The sequence below is a fragment of the Mesocricetus auratus genome, unplaced genomic scaffold (genome assembly GCF_017639785.1).
Source record: "Mesocricetus auratus isolate SY011 unplaced genomic scaffold, BCM_Maur_2.0 Super-Scaffold_100008, whole genome shotgun sequence".
Lineage (NCBI taxonomy): Eukaryota > Metazoa > Chordata > Mammalia > Rodentia > Cricetidae > Mesocricetus > Mesocricetus auratus.
In genome coordinates this window covers 33,942,486-33,965,724 of record NW_024429192.1, presented here as the reverse complement: position 1 = coordinate 33,965,724, position 23,239 = coordinate 33,942,486, and the positions used below count along the sequence as shown (strand labels likewise).

The window sequence follows — 23,239 nt, the reverse complement described above, 5'->3', positions numbered from 1 at the left end:
GCACAAAAGAGTTCATAAAGCTTGTTTTGAGGGCTCAAGAAATGTGTTGGCTTTTCTAACATGTATTCCCCAAATATCCTAAGAGACTATGATTGTTTATCATTTTTAATGAGAACCATAACACAGAGGTTGACCACACAGACTCTTGTACCTTTACATGATTAATCTCAAATCTTTAGACTATAATCACATAATTATGAAAGCATGGAAATTCAGAAAAAGTACACAAAACATTTTGCTTAGATTTCTAGGAATGTTTTATGTCCCATTTGTGAGATAAATCTCCTGAAAAGATATTTTCATATAAATTGACACATGCCATTATCTTCTCATATAAATTATGAGAAACTGTTTGTATAAAAATAATTAAGTGTTTAAAATTGGAGTAAAATATTTTTTCACCCAATAATGATGGAAATGTGCATAGGCATAGATGCCACAAGACTTACATCTTCAAAAACCACTTACATCTGCAGGAACAAGGGTCTCAGTGACAGCTGTCCTTCTTACACCAGTTTTCTCTAAGAATAGCATTTTAGAGAGAATGGCATTTATTTCTTGCAATCTTCAACACCATTTAAATATAAAAACTCCATGCTATCAAGATATCCCCAAAGGATAAAGCCAATTTTCTGTGCATTGTTCATTAATCAGCAAATCAAAACTAACCAGTGAGTAACTGGTCTTACATGAGCTTGAGTTCTTTCAAGCTACCAAGTTAGAGGCCAATTAAAATAAATGCAATGTTTACTCCATGGAGACTCCTCAAATTATGTAACCAGTTTTCAATCAAAAGCTGAATCCGAACAGCACACATAATATACATTGTAAAAAAATGTTTATGTTGGGGGCTGGATGGACGGCTTAGTGGGATTGGAGAGATGGCTCAGTGTTTAAGAGCAATGACTGCTCTTCCAGAGGACCTGGGTTCAATTCCCAGCACCCACACAGCAGCTCACAGCTGTCTGTAACTCTGGTTCCAGCAGTTCTGCCATCCTCACACAGACATATATGAAGGCCAAATATCAATTCACATAAAATAAAAATAAATTATAAAAATGTTTATATATATGCTATATGTGAATATGTATATTAATTTTCTTTATAGCAGTTATCAAACTTTCCCATAGTATTTGCTACTTTGAACAAATATTGTGAGAATTCAGCATCTAGAAATAGGTTAGTAGATTATTTCACACCTTCTGTCATTAAGAATAATTTTTATTCAACCATATGGTATATATATGCAATCATTTCTTATATATGAAACCAACAAATTTAGCATGGTTCACTGAGAAAGAATATCTAAAAAATATTAAAGAAGCAAAACTGTGTAAAATCACAAAATAAACAAATGGTTTGATCTCCCTGACCACTGGCGAATACAGGTAATATTTTCATGCATGCAACTCCCACCTTCTACCCATTCACCTGTTTCCATTTGTATATATTGTTGTTGTTGTTGTTGTTGTTAATATATTGTTAAAAACAAAATGCAATACAACACAAGAAAATCACAAACCTAAAAAGGAAAGAGGAAGTAATGGAGAGGTTTGTTCCCAGAACTCACAAAGGGGCTCGCAAGCACCTGTAACTCCAGTTCTAGGGGATCTAAAACCCTCTTCTGATGTCCAAGGGTTCCCAGAGATATGAGATGCATACATGTATGCATGCACCCAGGCAAACTCACATACACTAAAATATTATTTTAATCTAAGTATGAATTTTAAAGTCTTATGGAAGCACACTAGTTGGTATGCTGTTTTAAAAATATTATTTGTGAAAGGAGTCTGAATGTAGATAACATTCATGGAAGACAATGTGGCTTCAGAAGACATTAGTTATTAAACAAAATTTTTTGTGTTGGCTATGGTCTCCGTCTTTATTCATTATGGATTGGAGACCTGAACAAACTCTGTTCTTCATTGTCCATGTGAGTTAAACAGTATGTTCTTTTTGCTGAAGACAGCACACACTTTGATCACAGAAAAGAGATAAATCAATCTTTGACTGACAGAGAAACTTCCTCCCTCCTGGCTATCTTTTCTCATGCTGTAATGTGCAGCAAAAATAGTAAAATCCCAGAGACAGACATTGGGGTTCAAGTTGAAGATCAGAGAAGCAGCCAACCACCAGATAGTTCGCATCTTTACCAATGCTCGGACCAGAGAAGCGATCCACCAAACCTCAGATTACATCTCTAGACTGAACTGCTCCTCAACAAATCTCATACTGCTGTTAAGACTGCACTGAGTTTCTTATATTCTCTCTAGTATTGGGATTAAAGTCATGTTCTGTTTTAGACTGATTCACTGTCATGGAGCCCAGGGTGGCCTTTAACTCACGGATATCCACCTGCCTCTGTCTCCTAAATCCTGGGATTAAAGGTATGTGCCACCACTGCCTGGCTCTTTGGCTGTGGCTACCTGTGCATTCTGATCTCCAGGCAAGTATTTTTATTAGATCATAAACAATGTAATACCACAGGAATGTGCTATGAATGATTCATGAGGAGAAAACAATTAATTATCTTAACTAGCTGTGAACCATTTAAACTAAAACACCTACCTTCTGAACAAAAATCTGCCCATGGGTGAAACAGTGGCATGGCAAGGGAAACCAACAACTTTCTCATTGGACTCTAGACATAGTCCATAAAAACTCCTATCTGGCACTTTAAATATGATGACAGTATATGATTGGGAGGTCATACATCCACTGGGGGAAGCTACGAATGATTGCTTTTGGTAAAAGATATGGTGTCAAACTGCCCTGAAAATTATCTTAAGTGCTGCTCTCATCCTTGGTGATGAAAGCTTCACTTTGCAGTTGGCATCACTTGACAAATGACTGTTAAACTCTCAGCCTTAAATAGGATATCTAACCCATCCCCCTGGGATCAGGGAGCATTGGAGAAAGAGGGGCCAAAAGCATAAAATCTGAAAAATGGGAGGAGTGATGTAAACAGCAATCTTCTGGACATGAAATGGTTATAACATGCATGAACAGATAATATAGCTACCCACACAAAACCTATATGGCACTGGATCCATGAATAACTTTATCATGAATGAAGGAATGGGTCATGTGGCCTTGCTCTCAGAGGAACTACAGGCATTTAAAGGTTGCAGGGGGAAATATAGTCATATAATCCAGTAGTGTAGTCATGCATATATTGTCCTCTTTCAAATAACCTCTGATTTATTCAGAACCCTAACCTTCACAAAAAAGCATGAAAGTGGAGCATCAACTTGGGAAGAAGAAGGTATTTCATGAGAGATGAAGAGAATAGGAGAAGATAATGAGAGGTATTTTAAACAACGTACATTTGGTATTGAATTTGTGGAATTACAAAAGAAAAAATAAACTTAAAACAGAAAATAAATACTACACTTGATCTTAGCCTAAAGGCTGAAGGACCACCCTGAGAATGCCCACAATTCAGTCTTGGCCCCTCTCTGCCCTCCAACCTTGGCTCCTGCTCTACCCTTTTCCCCCTGCTTGATATGAGTGTGGGCTCTGCTCCAGGACCCTAAGTCCCTACATCCCCAGCCTTGGTTCTTCCTGGACCTGCTCTTCACCTAGATTGGACCCACCCCAGCAGAGAGGACTGCCCTGAGTCTGGCCACATCTCAGTCTTGACTCCCTTCCGCCCTCCAGTCTTGGCTCCTCCTTTCTCCCTCCACTCTTTGCTTGAGGTGAGTGTGAGCTCTGCTTGGGGGCGCAACTCCCTACATCCCCCTCCTTGGATCTTTCTGTGCCTAGCCCTCACCTAGAGTCTCAGACCCATGTGCACCCATCATGAGACCCTTCAGTATTAGACCTGCTTGAGTTAGGAGAATGAGAAGGGAAGAAGAGGAGGGGAGAGGAGCACATGAGGGAGCAGGAATGTTGAGTCACGGGAAAAATAAAAGAGAGCAAGATAAGAGATACCATGATGGAGGGAGCCATTATAGGTTTTAAGAGAACTCTGGCACTAGGGAAACTTCTTGGAACCTATAAGGATGGCACCAACTAACAAGCTAATCAACAGACTGAATCCAAGCTAGAAGTTGCACCCAGCAGAGTAGCCCTAGCTCTCAGAGTACCAGAGGATGCTATTGAGGCTACATGGAGAGAACACTCATCAATGGCCTTGAAGCCTGTCAAGCAACATGTGCCCGCTGATTCACTGCTAGCATAAGTGTTTTGGGCTAACCAATAGCTTATTGACTGGAACTTATCACTACTGCAAGAAAGGAAATGCGTAACTGGTACTGGAAAAATGACCAAAAGCTCCTGGTTAGGGATGTCACAAGTCCTGTGGGGTAGAATTTACTACTTATCGTTGTGATAAATGGATATGTAGTCAAAATACTTTCCAAAACCTGTATTATTAGACATGCACTACTTCAGTTTTCAGCAGTGATCAGAGAAGCTTCTTTTTTTCTCTTCCTTTTTTTATTTAAGTTAGAAACAAATTTGTTTCACATGTCAACCCCAGCTCCCTCTTCTCCTCCCCTCTTCCCCATAAATCCCCACTGCGGCCACTATTCCCCCACCCAATCTCTACTCTGATCCCCAGGGAGTGTGAGGACCTCCATGCTGTATCTACAGAGTCTGTCATGTCATCCAGGGTAGGGTCTAGGCCCTCCTTCAAGACTCCAGGCTGAGAGAGCATCCTCATTGTCGGATGGGCATGCAAAGTCTATTTGTACACCAGGATAAATACTACCCAAGGCCCCATAGATTGCCTATGCCGCCTCACTGACACCCACATTCAGGAGATCAGTTCCATGCTTTCCACACAGCCATCAATCTGAGATCCAAGTGCCTCCCACCCTTGTTCAGGTCAACTGTTTCTGTAGGTTAAACCAGCCCACTCTTAACTCCTTTTCCCATCAGTTCTCCCTTTCTGACACTGGATTCCAGGAGTTCAGTTCAATGTTTGACTGTGGGTTTGCCTGTAGGAGGAAACAGTGCTCCACCATTAACCATGTGACTTATTAGAGGCACATACAGATGAGGTAATAAAAGGGTGGTTTACCACACCACTAACCACACCCACTTTAGGCATGACTAAAGAGGTACACCTAGGCGGAGAACTATGTCACTAGCCAGGTCCACTTTTGGGCATGACTAGGGGCGTTACCACGGAAGGTATAAAAGACTGAACAGTGGAAATCTCGTTCTCTTTTTTCACCTTTCCGGCTTCCAGTTCGGTGGTGGAAAACTACTCGGCTCATCTGGGTTACTTGTTTGTCTCTTGTGAGTAATTTCTACAATAAATACTTACTTATTCTTTCAATAAGTGTGCTGCTTATCGTTGCACCATCATCTGCCTCTGCTTTCATCAGTCGCTGGATAAAGGTTCTGTTTCCCAGACTATCTGGCAATGGGATTGTATGATGGAACTCCACTGATTCATGGCTAAAATCCATAAATGAGTGAGTACATACCATGTTTCTTTTTCCCTGGTGTACAAATCCCTGGTGACTGGGTTACCTCACTCAGGATGGTTTCTTCTAGTGCCATCCATTTGCCTGCAAATTTCAAGATTCCATTGTTTTTTTATGCTGAATAGTACTCCATTGTGTAAATGTACCACATTTTCTCTATCCACTCTTCAGTTGAGGGGCATGTAGGTGGCTTCCAGGTTCTGGCTTTTATAAATAATGCTGCTATGAACATAGTGGAACAGACATTCTTGTTGTATGAATGTGCATCTTTTGGATATATGCCTAAGAGTGGAATTGCTGAGTCTTGTGGTAGACTGATTCCTATTTTTCTGAGGAATCTCCATACTGATTTCCAAAATGGCTGTACAAGTCAGCACTTCCACCAGCAGTGAAGGAGTGTTCCCCTCTCTCCACATCCTCTCAAACATAAACTGTTGTTGGATATTTTGATATTAGCCATTCTGACAGGAGTAAGATGGTCTCTCAGAGATGTTTTGATTTGCATTTCCCAGATGGCTAGGGATGTTGAGCACTTTCTCAAGTGTCTCTCAGCCATTTTATACTCCTCTATTGAGAATTCACTATTTAGTTCTATACCGTACTTTTTGATTGGATCCTTAGTGTTTTGGAGATGTGCTTCTTGAATTCTTTGTAAATTTTGGAGATCAGCCCTCTGTCAGATGTGGGGTTAGTGAATATATTTTCCCAAACTGTGGGTTGCCTTTTTGTCTTGCTGGCTTTGTCCTGTGCCCTACAGAAACTTCTCAGTTTCAGGAGGTCCCATTTATTAATTGTCAATCTTAGTGTCCATGCTACTGGAGTTATGTTCAGGAAATAGTTTTTTGTACCAGTTTGTCCAAGGTTGCTTTCCACTTTATCTTCTAAGAGGCTCAGTGTGGCAGGATTTACGTTGAGGTCTTTGATCCATTTGGATTTAAGTTTTGTGCATGGCAATAGACATGGATCTTTCTGCAGTTTTCTACATGCCAGCCTCCAGTTATGCCAGCACCATTTGTTGAAGATGCTTTCTCTTTTCCATTGCATAATTTTAGCTTCTTTGTCAAAGATCAGGTGTTCATAATTTTATGGGTTAATGTCAGGGTGTTCAATTCTATCCCATTGGTCTATCTGTCTATTTTTGTGCCAATACCAAGCTGTTTTCAGGACTATAGCTCTGTAATACAGCTTTAAGTCAGGGATGGTGATGCCTCCAGAGAAGCTTCTTAATGTGGAGGACAATGAGTAACACAGAGACTCAAAACACAGCTTTGGATTGTGACACCATGAAGATGACAGTAAAAAAAATGGAGGGGAAAGACAGAGGAGTGGAAATGGTGTTAAGTACTGTACTCAGTTGTGAATTTTCCAAAAACATAACTTCAATCATGTGGCCAAAGTGCTGAAAATAAGTAGCTCTTAGTGTCTTCAGTGCTGAATGGTACAACTATAACACCTGTTCCAAGGCCTGAGGAGCATGATGGAATAGTGGGCAGAGGAAATGTAAAAGCCAGAGTGGGGGGTTGTATGAAAGACTGCCTTTGGTATTCAAAATGGCATTGCTATTATGAACATACAGCAGTGGAAGATGCCTGAATAAACAAAGACATGAAGGTAGGAAGAGAATGATCAGATGTAGGGAGGAGGGGGAGAGGGGACATTGGGTGATAATTATGATCATGTGCAATACATAATGATATAAAACAAATATAATTAATAAATGAAAAATTAAATACACACAAGTGCAGTTTTGTTTCAATAATATACAAACACATGTATCAGAGAGGAAGAATTTATTAGTCTTATGAAGAATATAATTTGTAGATAATTCATGTTCTCCTTTGAGTGGGAATTCAAAAACAATTCATGCTTTATGTTTCTTAAAGACTTTGCTATTTTTATAATAGGAAGAAGACAGGCATTTAAGTCAACATTTTATTGATTTCCTTGATTGTGTGTAAAAAAAATCCCTATTGTGTGCAAAGTACAGGGTCAAATATTATGATAAAGTAAAAACAGAATCTGTAGATGAAAAGAAACACCTTGATTTTTTTCAGAAAATAATCTTCATTTTGTGAATTTTCTTAGGGCACCTAAAACTTCTTTGTTTCTTAGGCTGTAAATAAAGGGGTTTAGCAGAGGAATGATAACAGTATAGAACAATGAATACACTTTACCCTGGTAATTGTCTGTGTCAGATCCAGAGAGCACATATATGACGAAGAGGGTGCCATAGAACAAAAAGACAGACATCAGATGGGCACTGCAGGTGGAGAAGGCTTTGCTTCTGCCCTTCTTAGACTTCGTTTTCAGGATGGCAAAAAGCACACGGAGATAAGAAACTATAATGCTCACAAAAGTGCTAACTTGTATAAATATAGCAAAGAGGAAAGCAACCAATGCATTAATGGAAGGGTCAGTGCAAGAAATTGTATAGAGTGGCAAGATCTCACAGTAGAAATGATCAATTATATTGGAACTACAAAAAGTTAACCTAAATAACAATCCTACATGAAGTAAGGCATGTAGAAGTCCAATTAGATAAGACACACTTATGAACTGCACACAGAGTCTGTTGGACATCACCACTAGATAGAGCAGAGGGTCGCAAATGGCTACATAGCGGTCATAGGCCATTGCTACCAGGAGGAAACATTCTGCAGTGGCACTTGAACAAAAAAAATAAAATTGGGAGAAACACTCACCCAGAGATATCATGTCATTCTTGTCTAAGAATTTCATGATCATCTTTGGAGTCACAGAGGATGAAGTACAGGCATCAGTAAAAGCTAAATTTCCAAGGAAAACATACATAGGAGTGTGAAGATGGGGATCCTTCCAGATGAGAAAGATTAAACCAAGGTTGCCCACCATGGTGGTGACATAGATGAGGAAGAACACCAGGAAGAGGGGCACTTGCAGGTCTGGACGATCTGTTATTCCTCTGAGCACAAACTCAGTCAGCAGGGTCCAGTTTCCTTCCATCACACCTGCTCAAGCTGCTCACTACAAGGAGGATGGAGATTTTTTAGTGCAGCTAAGACTCAGTAAGAATAGGATCAGATTGAGGCCACTGTCCTGACCTTCAGGTGCTCCACAATCAATAGATGAGAAGTCATGTTTCTGCCTTTTAAATATTCCAGGGACAGAATATTTTCTGAATAGTATTAATGTATAAACTTTCAGCGTCCAATTATCTGAAATATAAATGATGAGACCATGGACACTAATTTACCTGGTCTCACACATGTTTGAATCTATTATACATTGTATATATGTGTGTGTGTGCATGTGACTGTGTGTGTGTCTGTGTGAGAGAGAAAAATTGTATACGGAATTTAGAATGAAAAATACATAATACATTTTACAATAAAATGTATTTTGATTATTTATTTGTTTTTGTTTTTTGAGACAGGGTATGTCTGTGTAGCCCATTCTGTCCTGGCGCTCACTTGCAGACTAGGCTGGCCTCTAACTCACACCTACATGCCTCTGCCTCCAGAGTACTGGGATTAAAGGCACATGCCACTGTGCAAGGTTTATACTAAAATGTCTTAAAGAGACACTAGCTCAATTTCAAAGTCTTTTACAATTTCCCATGAAATTTTTATATAAGATTATATAATGTCATTTTCTTTGTATTGTATTATGTACTTTGAATATATACCAAGACAATCTCCAAGTTTCCTCCCTCTTTTCTAATCATCTTTCTTCTTCTTGATGATGATGATATCCTTTCTGTGCTCATTATATATATATACACATTTGTTTCAAAAATTTTATATTGTAAATATATCTGTACTACTTTATGCCCATGATTCTTTCATCTTAACATATTAATGGTTAAGTAATAAGACAGAAATTTAAAATCTCATCTCTCCTTTTTTCTGCTTGCTACACCATTATGGCTGTCTAGTAGACCTCTGTTTTTCTTCTCAACAAAATTATGGGGGGAGATGTAAATTCCTTTCCATTTCTTGAGTGTGATTTTCAAAATGAAGGCAGAATATAACATTACAAGTGAAACAACAGTAAAAAGAAAGGGCAATGTTTTCAATAGCTGGATTCTATTTAAGAGCTGAATTTCACAATGCTTACAAAGAAAACAGTGAGATAGAAATAAACAGGATAGGAAAATGCTTAGTAGTTAAGAGCACTGGCTGCTATTCCAAATGCTCCCAGTTCAGTTCCAAGCATCTTTCTACTGACTCACAACCATATGTAGGTCTAGTTACATGGATCTGACACCCTACTCTGGCCTCTGAGGGCAGAGGGCACACATGAGGTGCACAGACATCTAATAGACAAAACACATAAAAACATAAAAAGAATACATTAAATTCATTTTTTAAAAGAAAGCTGTTCCTTCCTTAGGTTGCTTCTCATTGTCATTTGAAAACAGAGCCTAGAAAATCACACATTTGTACAGAAGAAACACAAATAAAGACAATAAATGCATTAAGATATGGATCTATGCAAGCAATTGAATAGAGTGGCAAGATTAAACAGTAGAAATGATCAATTATATTGGCCTTACAGAAAGTTAAGCTAAATAATAACCCTACATTAAGCCCAGAGGTTATAAAACCAACTATATATACATACTTATTAATGAATCACCACAAGATAGAGCAGAGGGTTGCATATGTCTACATAATGGTCATAGGCCATTGTTGCCAGGAGGAAAATTTCAGTAGTTCCAGTATAACAAAAAAAATTAAATGAAATTGAGCAAAACACTCACCCAGGGTTATAATGTCGTTATAATTTAAAAATGTCTTAAGCATCTTTGGAGTTACTGTGGATGAAATACAGGCATCATTAAAGGTAAACTTATAAGGAAAATGTAACTGAGAGAATGAAGATGGGATCCTTCCAGATGAGAAAGATTAAGCCAAGGTTGCCCACCATGGTGGTGATGTAGAGGAGGAAGAACACCAGGAACAGAGGGACTTGCAGGTCTGGACGATCTGTTATTCCTCTGAAAACAAACTCAGTCAACAGGGTCCTGTTTACTTCCATCACACCCGCTCAGGCTGCTCACTTCAGAGAGGGAAGGGACATAAAATCAGAGTAAAACTGGTAGAATGGCATCACATTCTAGTGTCATGAATCTATGCTGCATTTCTTCCTTTGTCTAGAAATATGAAAGTGTAATGTTTCTGCATTTAAAAATGTACTGGGAACACAAAGTATTGTGATATAACAAAATCTTAACATGCAACTATGGGAAAGCTAAATGAGTAGGACATTGATTTGGCTTTATGCTCCTGAGTCTCAATTACTGCAAATGATGCTCATGCCTACGACAGACAGGTTGTATACAGACAGAATTTACAATGGCAAAATATATAGTACATTTTATGCTAAAATATTTTTAAAAACCTAAGTGAATGTGAAAAGTCTCTTTTTCAATTCCTCGTGAACTGTTTTGATATATTTTAATGAGGCTATATTCACTATGCAATGTATTGTTTTACCAAATGGTATTTCAGTTGAAATGTAAAGTGCCCTTTGAACATACCCATTTCTCAAGAGGCGCTTCAATTTTTCTTCCCCTTTCTTCTAGTCCTATTTCCCTCCAAAAATATATCATTTCCACTTTAATTTCATATGTAACTTTCAAATATTTTATCTAAGACCAAAAGTTAGTATTTCTTTGTTACATAGATTGTTATTTCATCCAAAGACATTATCAAGTAACAAGATAGTGATAAAAATCTTACTTATATTGTTTTCTTCTTTTCTCTTTCTTACTATTGTGTTATCTGATATACATTCATAAAAAGAACCATGGACTTAATAAGACTTGTAATTTTTCTCAATGCAATATAAGAATGAGATTACAAAAATGCAGATGAGATTACATCTTACAAAAGAAAAAAGTATAGATACATAGGGTTTTCAATATCTGAATTCAACTTAAATGCCACATCATAATTTTTATATAGAAAATTAACTGATGGAAAATGAAAGAAATTGACTGTTAATGATTAATCAGGGAAGAAGAAAAATTGCAAGTTTTGCTGGTGCCCACAAATGTAAAAAATAAAGGAAGTTAGAATACATGATGTAGAAAACCAGGGAGGAGGGAATTAAAATCAACATCATAGTACATTTATGTAACTACATAGTATGAATATTCTGTACATAACACAATTTATACTTTAACATCCCTGTATTGATAGTTGAAAATAGGGGTTTGGAAATAGAAATGGCAAGCTTAAGTGACTAAGGATTTAATTTATAGGGATATAGGGATAGACAGATTCTTTTGAAACATCCTGTGTTGTAATTAAACAAAAGTGGTGCACCACAGAAAAACGCCAGGGTTCAAGCAGAGGGTTTTTTTAATTAGGGAAAGGGATCATAAAAGGGGGAAAAGGAAGGGGGAAAGACTGGCCTCCAGAATCAGGAGAGAGGAAAGAGGGGGAGAAAGAGAAAAGAGGAAAGAGATAAGGAGAGATAAAGAAAGAGAGAGAGAAGGATGGGAGGTGGGAAGAACCCTTTAAAAGGTAACAGTGACTAGGTGCAGGTGATGCTCTTAATGGCTGCAGCTGAAGGTGTATCCTGTCAGAACCCCAAGGACAGACCAGTACAGATGACTGAATACTAACATCTTGGTCAATCAGATGGCTTTTCTGTCAACTTGAACTTTTAGATTTATCATAGTCACCAGTTCTTTATAAAATTAGCTAATAAATAAGCTCATGCTCAAATATGTGGTTCCAAACAACTAATTTTCTCAAAAAATTTACTTTATGTTTAAAAAGTAATGTCAAATTAAATGTAGAGCTTATGAAAATGTAATTTAAGAAGATAGAAACATGAAGAAGTGAAATACTTCATAGAAAGATGTGTAAAATTCTTGTTCCACATCCAGTAGCTGATGGAAGCAAAAGCAGACAGCCATAGCTAAACACTAAGTCGAATTCCCAGAACCCAGTTGTAGGGAAGGAGATGTGATGAGCAAAGGGGTCAAGACCAGGCTGGAGAAACCCACATAAACAGCTGACCTAAACAAGGTGGAGATCATGAACCCCAGACTGATGGCTGGGAAACCAGCATAGGACTGTCCCAGACCCCTGAATGTGGGTGTCAGTTAGCAGAACTGGGAAGTCTATGGGGCCTCTGGTAGTGAATCAGTATTTATCCCTAGTACAGAAATGGGCTTTGGGAGCCCATTCCCCATAGAGGGATACTCTTTCAGCCTAGACACACGGGGCCTCCCCCTGCTCTAAATGATGTGCCAGACTTTGAAGATCCCCCATTAAAGGCCTCACCCTCCCTGGGGAGCAGAAAGGGAATGGGACAGGGGATTGGTAGTGGGCAGGGGAGGAGAAGAGGGAAAGGGAACTGGGATTGACATATAAAACAAGCTCTACTTTAAATAAAAAAAGAAGAGAAAAATTGTTCCACTTAAACAGAAAAGCTTTCTGTTAGATGCATTTTCTCCCATCTTTATTGGAAATGAGAAAATATAAAAATTGGAGTTTTATTAAGCATGTAGACACATTAACCAAGAAATTGATGTCTGTGTAATAATTTTGTGAAAATTATCACTATACATGTCTATCAAATATTCTTATTTTTCTTACCATTCTTTTGTTTGTATTGATTTCTGTGTTTATGTTTCTGTGGGGATATGTTTATATGGGAAGAGAGATAAAATAATGTTTATATCTCTAGTGTTCCTGAAATGTCTCCGCCATTCAGAAATCCTATACAGTCTATTACTATAAAAGAGCCATTGGGGTTGGATTCTGCTCATCTTGATCCATAATGTCAGAAACATTTGTTTTTTATTCATTGAATCCTCTAAATGTGGAGCCCCAGGAGCTCGGCTCATGACAAAATCCTCTCCAGGGCTCTCCCAAAAGCATGAACTACTTATGTCATTAAAATCGATAGTTTTGGATACTTTCACTGGAAAAAAAGTATTTTCTTTGGATTCCTATATCTGCTATATAAAAAAACGGTAATTTAAAACAACCAAAGTGCATTCACTTCATGTTTTCTGATGTTAGGAGTCTAAAGTCAGCATCACTGGCTGACACTCAAGACTGTGAGACACCTGCAATCCCTTTGGAGACCCAGGGAAAACCCCTCTCTTTACCATTTTGACCGCTAGTGGCTACGGGCATTCTTTGTCTATTAATCCAACTCTTCCTTGAGCTTTCCTGGAATCTCCTCTGCTGTATGATTCTTTTTTGTGAATTTTATTGTTTTTGATATTATAATTTAATCTTAGCATTTCTCCCTTTCCTTTCCTCCCTCCAAACCCTATCATATGCCCCTCTCTACTCTTTCAAACTCATGGCCTCTTTTTCAATAATTATTATAGCATGTATGTATCTATAAAATATATAAATATATTTCTAAATATAGCTTTTTCAGTCTGGATGTTACTTGTGTGTAGTTTTCAGGACTGACCCTTTGGCACTGGACAACTGATTGTTGTGCTCTCCTATGAGGAAGACCACCTCTCCCATTCCCAGCTTTTCTCAGTTGCCCATAGTACTTTGTACAGGTTTGAGGCATTGTAGACTTTCCCCTGTAGCTAGTTTTCTTAAAGAGATAGGAAGGAAGATCACAAATTTGAGTGGATAAGGAGATGGAGAGGATCTAAGATGAGTTGAGAAAAGGGAAAAATATAATCAAAATATACTATATGAAAATTTAGATAAAATGAAGAGGAAATTCTGATAAAACCAATGTAACTGATATGGCAAACTCTTCCTTACTTCTTACATGGAAGACTATATTAATTCTTCCTTATTTCTTGTATGGAATACTACATAAGCCTAGAGCCTGCTGAGGATGAAAATACAGTCAGCCTAAGGAATCACAAACTACATGATCTTCAACTGTGGAAGGTGTTCCTGATTCTGGAAAACTTTCAAACTAAAACTCAGAAAGGATGCTTTACTTAATAAAACATTCAACAGATCAATTGAATAACACTTTCTTAGTAAAGTACAATTACCCCAAGTTCGCTTCTGTCATAATTACTACTATGCACAAAAGAGTTCATAAAGCTTGTTTTGAGGGCTCAAGAAATGTGTTGGCTTTTCTAACATGTATTCCCCAAATATCCTAAGAGACTATGATTGTTTATCATTTTTAATGAGAACCATAACACAGAGGTTGACCACACAGACTCTTGTACCTTTACATGATTGATCTCAAATCTTTAGACTATAATCACATAATTATGAAAGCATGGAAATTCAGAGAAAGTACACAAAACATTTCACTTAGATTTCTAGGTATGTTTTATGTCCCATTTGTGAGATAAATCTCCTGAAAAAATATTTTCAAATAAATTGACACATGCCATTATATTCTCATATAAATTATGAGAAACTGTTGGTATAAAAATGATTAAGTGTTTAAAACTGGAGTAAAATAATACTTTTCACCCAATAATGATGGAAATGTGCATAGGCATAGATGCCACAAGACTTACATCTTCAAAAAAACACTTACACTGCAGGAACAAGGGTCTCAGTGACAGCTGTCCTTCTTACACCAGTTTTCTCTAAGAATAGCATTTTAGAGAGAATGGCATTTATTTCTTGCAATCTTCAACACCATTTAAATATAAAAACTCCACGCTATCAAGAACTCCCCAAAGGATAAAGCCAATTTGTTGTGCATTGTTCATTAATCAGCAAATCAAAACTAACCAGTGAGTAACTGGTCTTACATGAGCTTGAGTTCTTTCAAGCTACCAAGTTAGAGGCCAATTAAAATAAATGCAATGTTTACTCCATGGAGATTCCTCAAGTGATGTAACTACTTTTCCACCAAAAGCTGAATCTGAACGACACACATAATACACTTCATAAAAAAATCTTTATATGGTTATATATATGCTATATTTGAATATGTGTATTAATTTTCTTTATAGCAGTTATAAAACTTTCCCATAGTATTTGCTACTTTGAACAAATATTGTGAGAATTCAGCATCTAGAAATAAGTTAGTAGATTATTTCACACCTTCTGTCATTAAGAATAATTTTTATTCAACCATATGGTATATATATGCAATCATTTCTTATATATGAAACCAACAAATTTAGCATGGTTCACTGAGAAAGAATATCTAAAAATGTTAAAGAAGCAAAACTCTGTAAAATAACAAAATAAACAAATGGTTTGATCTCCCTGACCACTGGCGAATACAGGTAATATTTTCATGCATGCAACTCCCACCTTCTACCCATTCACCTGTTTCCATTTGTATATATTGTTGTTGTTGTTGTTGTTATTAATATATTGTTAAAAACAAAATGCAATAAAACACAGTAAAATCACAAACCTAAAAAGGAAAGAGGAAGTAATGGAGAGGCTTGTTCCCAGAACTCACAAAGGGGCTCGCAAGCACCTGTAACTCCAGTTCTAGGGGATCTAAAACCCTCTCCCGATGTCCAAGGGTTCACAGAGATATGAGATGCATACACATATGCGTGCACCCAGGCAAACTCACATACACATAAAATATTATTTTAATCTAAGTGTGAATTTTAAAGTCCTATGGAAGCACACTAGTTGGTTGCTGTTTTAAAAATATTATTTGTGAAAGGAGTTTGAATGTAGATAGCATTCATGGGAGACAATGTTGTTCTCAGAAGACATGAGCTATTACACAAATTTTTTGTGTTGGCCATGGTCTCCGTCTTTATTCATTATGGATTGGAGACCTGAACAAACTCTGTTCTTCATTGCCCATGTGAGTTAAACAGTATGTTCTTTTTTGCTGAAGACATCACACACTATGATCATAGAAAAGACACAAATCACTCTTTGACTGACAGAGAAACTTCCTCCCTCCTGACTATCTTTTCTCATGCTGTAATGTGCAGCAAAAATAGTAAAATCCCAGAGACAGACATTGGGGTTCAAGTTGAAGATCAGAGAAGCAGTCAACCACCAGAGAGTTCACATCTCTACTAATGCTCAGACCAGAGGAGCGATCCACCAAACCTCAGATTACATCTCTAGACTGAACTGCTCCTCAACAAATCTCAGACTGCTGTTAAGACTGCACTGAGTTCCTTATAATCTCTCTAGTACTGGGATTAAAGGCCTTTAATTAGTTTTAGACTAATTCACTCTCAGTAGCCCAGGGTAGCCATGAACTCACAGATATCCACCTGCCTCTGTCTCCTGAGTGTGGGATTAAACATGTGTACCACCATTGCCTGGCCTCTATGACTGTGGCTACCTGTACATTCTATATCCAGGCAAGTTTTTAATTAGATCATAAACAATATAATACCACAGGAATGTGCTATAATGATTCTTGGGGAAAAGGCAATTAATTATCTTAACTGGCTGTGAACCATTTAAACTAAGACACCTACCTTCTGAACAAAAATCTGCCCATGGGTGAAATAGTGGTATGGCAAGGGCCAACAACAACTTTCTCATTGAACTTTGAACATAGTCCATAAAAACTCCTTTCTGGCACTTATTGAGATCATACATCCCCTGGGGGAAACTACTAATGATTGCTTTTGGTAAAAGATATGGTGTCAAAATGCCCTGAAAATTATCCTAAGTGCTGCTCTCATCCTTGGTGATGAAAGCTTCACTTTGAAGTTGGCAACACTTGACAAATGACTGTTAAGCTCTCAGCTCTCAGCTCTCAGCTCCCTGGTATCAGGGAGCATTCCAGAAAGAGGGGCCAAAAGTATAAAAGCTTAAGAATGGAAGGCATGGCTATCACATGCATGAACAGATAATATAGCTACCCACACAAAACCTATATGGCACTGGATCCATGAATAACTTCATCATGAATGGAGGAATGGATCATGTGACCTCACTCTCAGAGGAACTACAGGCATTTAAGGGTTGCAGGGAGGAATGCAGTCATATAATCCAGTAGTGTAGTCATGCATATATTGTCCTCTTTCAAATAAACTCTGATTTATTCAGAACCCTAACCTTCACAAAAAAAAAACATGAAATTGAGGCATCAACTTGGGAAGAAGAAGGTATTTGGTGAGAGATGATGAGAATAGGAGAAGATAATGAAAGGATTTTAAACAAAGAACATTTTGTTTGTGGGATTACAAAAGAAAAAATGAACTTAGAAATGAAAATAAATGCTGGTGTGACATAGAGAAAGAGGAACCATAATGATCACTGGAGAGACTATAAACTAGTGCAGCAACCAGCAAAGCCAATACAAAGGTTTCTCAAATAGCTAAAAAAGAAATATCATGAGACCCAGCTATACCACCCTCTGTGCATATGCCCAAGTAACTCTACACTCTCTGATACAGATAACAGAACAACCATGACCATGCTGCCTTGTACACAATATCTGGGAAATATAATCAACCAAGGCAGTCAGTGAATTATGGATAGAAAAATTAACATGTGAGAATATATGTATATATATTTTATATATACACACACAATTCAATTCAGTTCAATTAAGCTGTAAACCAAAAGAATGATGTAAATTCCAGAAAAATAGTTGGAGCTAAAAATATTATAGTAAATGAAGTAACTCAGGCACACAGACCAATCTGCATGTTACTCCCCATTGGTAATCTTAATTTTAAAATCTTTATTTGTGTGATTAAGATTGAGAGGGTATCTTTACAGGCCAGAAAGCAAGAGAGTAGACACAGGATGTGGGGATGTGGGGGAAAGGGGTTGGTGGAGACAGTAAAACATGAAAATAGATACCAGGGGGTGGGAAGGTACAAATGCGAATGGAGAAGTAAGGAGAGGGAAAACGTGGTTTGTGGAAAAGTAACTGAAAGCTATGGGTGCATGAAAAAGCTATATAGAAACCAGCTGCTGTAAGGTAACTAGACCATATCCAAAGGGAAAGCATGCAGATCAAAAGGTTATGGGATGCATGCCATGTATACAGAGATTTGACCCAAGAAATCGAAAGTTAGTACGACCTGTAGAAAGTTGCAGTATCAGACAGTGTCCATGAAAAGACAAGGTCACCAGTGCCAAGTAAGAAAAATGTAAAACCTTATGATATCTGATGTTGAATATTAAAAAATGAATACTTAGGGTAACTGCTACTACTGGTGGGTTTGGTGTTTTGTTTTGTTTTTAAGACTCCAACAAGTACAGTGTGTTGTGTGTGTACAGAATCATTATAAAAATAAAAATATTCGCTCTTTCTCGTCTTGCAAGATGGTGGGTGAAAAATCTGAGAAGCCTGACACAAGAGAGAAAAATCCAGCAGCCAAAAAGGCTGGTGGTGATGCCGCTGCAGCCAAAAAGGGTGACCCTCAAATTAAAAACGATCTGCGATGTACTCCAGAAAGGCCCCGCACAAAAGAAAATACTCAGCTGCAAAAACCAAGGCTGAAAAGAAGAAGAGAAAGGAGAAGGGCTGGTTACTGTCACTAAACCACTTGGTGGTGACAAGAAAGGTGGAACCCGGGTGGTTAAGCTTCAAAAAATGTCCAGGTATTATCCAACTGAAGATGTTCCTTGGGAGCTACTGAGCCATGGAAAAAAAACCTTTCAGTCAGCACGCGAGAAAGCTGCGTGCCAGCATCACTCCAGGGATTGTCCTGATCATCCGCACCGGTCGCCACAGGGACAAGAGGGTGGTTTTCCTGAAGCAGCTGGGCAGAGGCTTGCTGCTTGTGACAGGACCTCTTGCCATGAACGGAGTTCCTCTGCGAAGAACACTCCAAAAAATTTGTCATTGCCACCTCTACAAAAGTTGATATTAGCAAGGTTAAAATCCCCAAACACCTGACTGATGCTTACTTCAAGAAGAAGCAGCTGAGCAAGCCCAGGCACCAGGAGGGTGAGATCTTCGACACAGAGGAGAAATATGAGATTATAGAGCAGCACAAGGTCGATAAGAAAACCTGGACTCAACAGCTTTTGCTAAAGATCAAAGGTGTTCCTCAGCATCAGGGCTACCTGAGGTCTCAGTTCACTCTGACAAACGGGATGTAGCCTCACGAACTGATTTTCTAAATTGTTATCAACCTAATTAAACAGCTTCATATGTTTAAATATATAGATTCCTATTATAAGGATTTTGTAACTACATTTCAAGAAATCTGAGAAAAACAATTAAGATAATTTAAAATAACAGGTTTTACTTCAGTAAATAAGGAAAACTACTATTTTGAGAGCTAGTTAGGAATATTAACAATATAGGTAGTTATAATCAAAGAAGTTGAAATTGAGGCCCTCTGACTGCTGGTCAATTCTGACAAGAGAACCCATGGGTGTTTTAAGGAAAATGTAATTGTCAGGTTCCTGAAAACTCTCTGTGAGCTAACTACAGAGGCCCCAGAGGATCCAAAGAAATAGAAGTTATTGCATCTTCTCATAGGGATCCAGAACAGGAGCACAACAGACTGAAGTTGAGCTAGAAGTTCTCTCCCTGCAGAGTAGCCCTAGGCCTCGCAGTACCAGAGGGTGCTATTGAGGATACAGAGGGTAACACTCACCAATGTCCCTGATGCCTGTCAGGCAAGGTATGTCCACTGATTCAGTACCAGCATGACTGTGAGGGGCTAATCAATGGCTTACTGGTTGGAGTTTATCACTACTCCAAGGAAGGAAATGTGTACCTGGTACAGGAAACATGACCAAATCTTCCTGGTTAGGGAGGTCACAAATCCTGTGGGGTAGAATTTACTACTCACTATTGTGACAAAAGGACATGTGATCGAACTACTTTCCAGACACATGTATTATTAGCCAAGCACTAGTGCAGTTTACAACCTTGATCAGAGAAACTTTTTTTAATGTAGGAGGACAACGAGCAACACAGAGACTCAAAACACAGCTTTGGATTGTGAGACCATGTAGGTGACAGGAAAAAAAAATGGAGGGGAAGACAGAGGCATGAAAGTGGTGTGAGTACTGTACTCTTTTATGAAAATTTCCAATAACACAGCTTTAAGGAAAAAACTAGCCATCGTGCTGAAAATAAGCAGCTCAAGAGTCCACAGTCCTGAATGGGACAACTGTAGCACCTGTTCCAAGGCCTGAGGAGCATGATGGAAGAGTGGGCAGAAGGAATGTAAAAGCCTGAGGAAGGGGGCAGTTCTGTGAAGCTCTACCTTCTGATTTCAGGATTGCTATTATGAACATACAGTATAGGAGGATGCCTGCATGAACAAAGACATGAAGGTAGGAAGAGAATCAGCAGAGGTGGGAGGAGGATGAGAGGGCACAGTGGTGATACTTATATTCATGAGTAATTCATACAGGTGTAAAACAAAAATCATCAATAAATGAAAAATAGAAATGGAATATACACATCTGGAATTCTGTTCCAATAATATACAAACACATGTATTAGGAAAGGAATTTATTAAACTTGTGAACATATTTTTGTGATAATTCAAGTTCTCCTTTGAGTGAACTCAGAAACAATTCATGCTCTATCTTTCCTTAAACACTTCATAATTTTTATAGTAATAATAACAATAATAATGATGACATTTTAGTCTACATTTTGTTGCTTTCCTTAACATTATGTAAAAATTCCCTATTATATGCAAAGTACAGGACCAAATATTATGACGAACCTTAACTGAGATAATCTAGTGATAGGAAACACCTTGAAGTTTTCAGAAAATAGCCATCATTTTGTGAGTTTTCTCAAGGCACATAAAACTTCTTTATTTCTTAGGCTGTAAATAAAGGGGTTGAACAGAGGAATGATAACAGTGTAGAACAATGAATACATTTTACCCTGGTAATTCTCTGTGTCAGATCCAGAGAGCACATATATGATAAAGAGGGTGCCATAGAACAAAGAGACAGACACCAGATGGGCACTACAGGTGGAGAAAGCTTTGCTTCTGCCCTTCTTAGACTTCGTTTTCAGGATGGCAAAAAGCACACGAATATAAGAAACTATAATGCTCATAAAAGTACTTGCCTGTATAAAAATAGCAAAAATGAAAATGACCAGTGCATTAATGGAAGGGTCAGTGCAAGAAATTGTATAGAGTGGCAAGACATCACAGTAGAAATGATCAATTATATTGGAACTACAAAAAGTTAACCTAAATAGCAATCCTACATGAAGTAAGGCATGTAGAAGTCCAATTAGATAAGACACACTTATGAACTGCACACAGAGTCTGTTGGACATCACCACTAGATAGAGCAGAGGGTCGCAAATGGCTACATAGCGGTCATAGGCCATTGCTACCAGGAGGAAACATTCCGCAGTGGCACTTGAACAAAAAAAATAAAATTGGGAGAAACACTCACCCAGAGATATAGTATCATACTTGTCTAAAAATTTCATGAGCATCTTTGGAGTCACACAGGATGAAGAACAGGCATCAGCAAAGGCTAAATTTCCAAGGAAAAAGTACATAGGAGTGTGAAGATGGGGGTCCTTCCAGATGAGAAAGATTAAGCCCAGGTTGCCCACCATGGTGGTGACATAGATGAGGAAGAACACAAGGAAGAGGGGGACTTGCAGTTCTGGACGATCTGTTATTCCTCTGAGCACAAACGCAGTCACTTGGGTCCAGTTTCCTTCCATCACACCTGCTCAAGCTGCTCACTGAAAAGACGGAGGAATTTTTTATGTAGCTAAGACTCAGTAAGAATAGGATCAGACAGAGGCCACTGTCCTGACCTTCAGGGGCTCCACAACCAATAGATAAGAAGTCATGTTTCTGCCTTTTAATATACCAGGAACAAAATATTTTCTGTATAGTTTTAATGCATAAAGTTTCAGCATCCAATTATCTGAAAGAAATAATGAGACCATGGACACTAATTTACCTGGTCTCAAACATATTTGAAACTATTGTAAATTGTGTATACTTGTGTGTGTATGTGACTATATGCATGTCTGTGTGAGAGAGAAAAACTGTATACAGAATTTAGAATGAAAAAATACATAATAAATATAATACTAAAATGTCTTTTTGATGACTTATTTGTTTTTATTTTTTGGGACAGGGTATGTCTGTGTATCCCAGGCTGTCCTGGCGCTCACTTGCAGACTAGGCTGGCCTCTAACTCAGACCCACATACCTCTGTCTCCAGAGTACTGGGATTAAAGAAAGGCACATGCCACTTGCTAGATTTATACTAAAATGTCTTAAAGAGACACTAGCTCAATTTCAAAGTCTTTTACAATTTCCCATGAAAATATTTGTATTTTATTACTAATAAATAATTATTATACAAAGTGGTAGCTTATATAATGTAATTTTCTTTGTATTGTATTATGTACTTCGAATATAAACCCAAGACAATCTCCTATTTTCCTCCCTCTTTTCTAATCATCTTTCTTCTTCATGATGATATCCTTTCTATGCTCATTTCATATATATATATGTGTGTGTGTGTGTCTTTCAAAATTTTTATATTGTAAATATACATAAAATATATCTATATTACTTATGCCCATGATTCTTCCATCTTAACATATTAATGGTTAAGTAATAAGATAGAAATTTAAAATTGCATTTCAATTTAAGTGCTGAATTTTGTAATGCTTACAAAGAAAACAATGAGATAGAAAGAAATTAATGTGATAGGAAAATGGCTTAGTGGTTAAGAGCTCTGGCTGCTATTCCAAATAATCCTGATTTAGTTCCCAGCACCTTCCTACTGACTCACAACCATATATAGGTCCAGTTCCAGAGGATCTGAAACTCTCCTCCAGCCTCTGAGTGATACAGGGTACACATGAGTTGCACAGACAACCAGTAGGCAAAACACACAAAGATATAAAAACAGTACATACATTAAATTCATTTTTAAAAAGAAAGCTGTTTCTTCCTTAAGTTGCTTTTCATTGGTCAT

General features: G+C 37.9%; 2 protein-coding genes and 2 pseudogenes across 2 annotated transcripts; 1 reads left to right on the top strand and 3 right to left on the bottom strand.

Annotated features, from left to right (window-relative positions):
• Window positions 1–7,490: 7,490 nt before the first annotated feature.
• Window positions 7,491–8,420, bottom strand: LOC121132782 (olfactory receptor 5AC1-like). The gene has a single exon (XM_040750296.1). It carries the CDS (start codon window positions 8,418–8,420, stop codon window positions 7,503–7,505), a length of 918 nt encoding a protein of 305 aa, XP_040606230.1. The 3' UTR covers window positions 7,491–7,502.
• A 1,403-nt stretch (window positions 8,421–9,823) lies between these two features.
• On the bottom strand, window positions 9,824–10,457 carry LOC101836820 (annotated as a pseudogene).
• Window positions 10,458–18,613: 8,156 nt separating this feature from the next.
• Window positions 18,614–19,417, top strand: LOC101837072 (annotated as a pseudogene).
• A 1,627-nt stretch (window positions 19,418–21,044) lies between these two features.
• On the bottom strand, window positions 21,045–21,962 carry LOC101822765 (olfactory receptor 5AC1-like). Its single transcript, XM_005076749.2, has one exon. It carries the CDS (start codon window positions 21,960–21,962, stop codon window positions 21,045–21,047), a length of 918 nt encoding a protein of 305 aa, XP_005076806.2.
• Between the last annotated feature and the right edge of the window lie 1,277 nt (window positions 21,963–23,239).

What these genes read in the sequence shown, in the direction of transcription:
- LOC121132782 (XM_040750296.1), bottom strand. Translation starts at nt 8,420, where the DNA reads ATGGAAGGAAACTGGACCCTGCTGACTGAGTTTGTGCTCAGAGGAATA.
- LOC101822765 (XM_005076749.2), bottom strand. Translation starts at nt 21,962, where the DNA reads ATGGAAGGAAACTGGACCCAAGTGACTGCGTTTGTGCTCAGAGGAATA.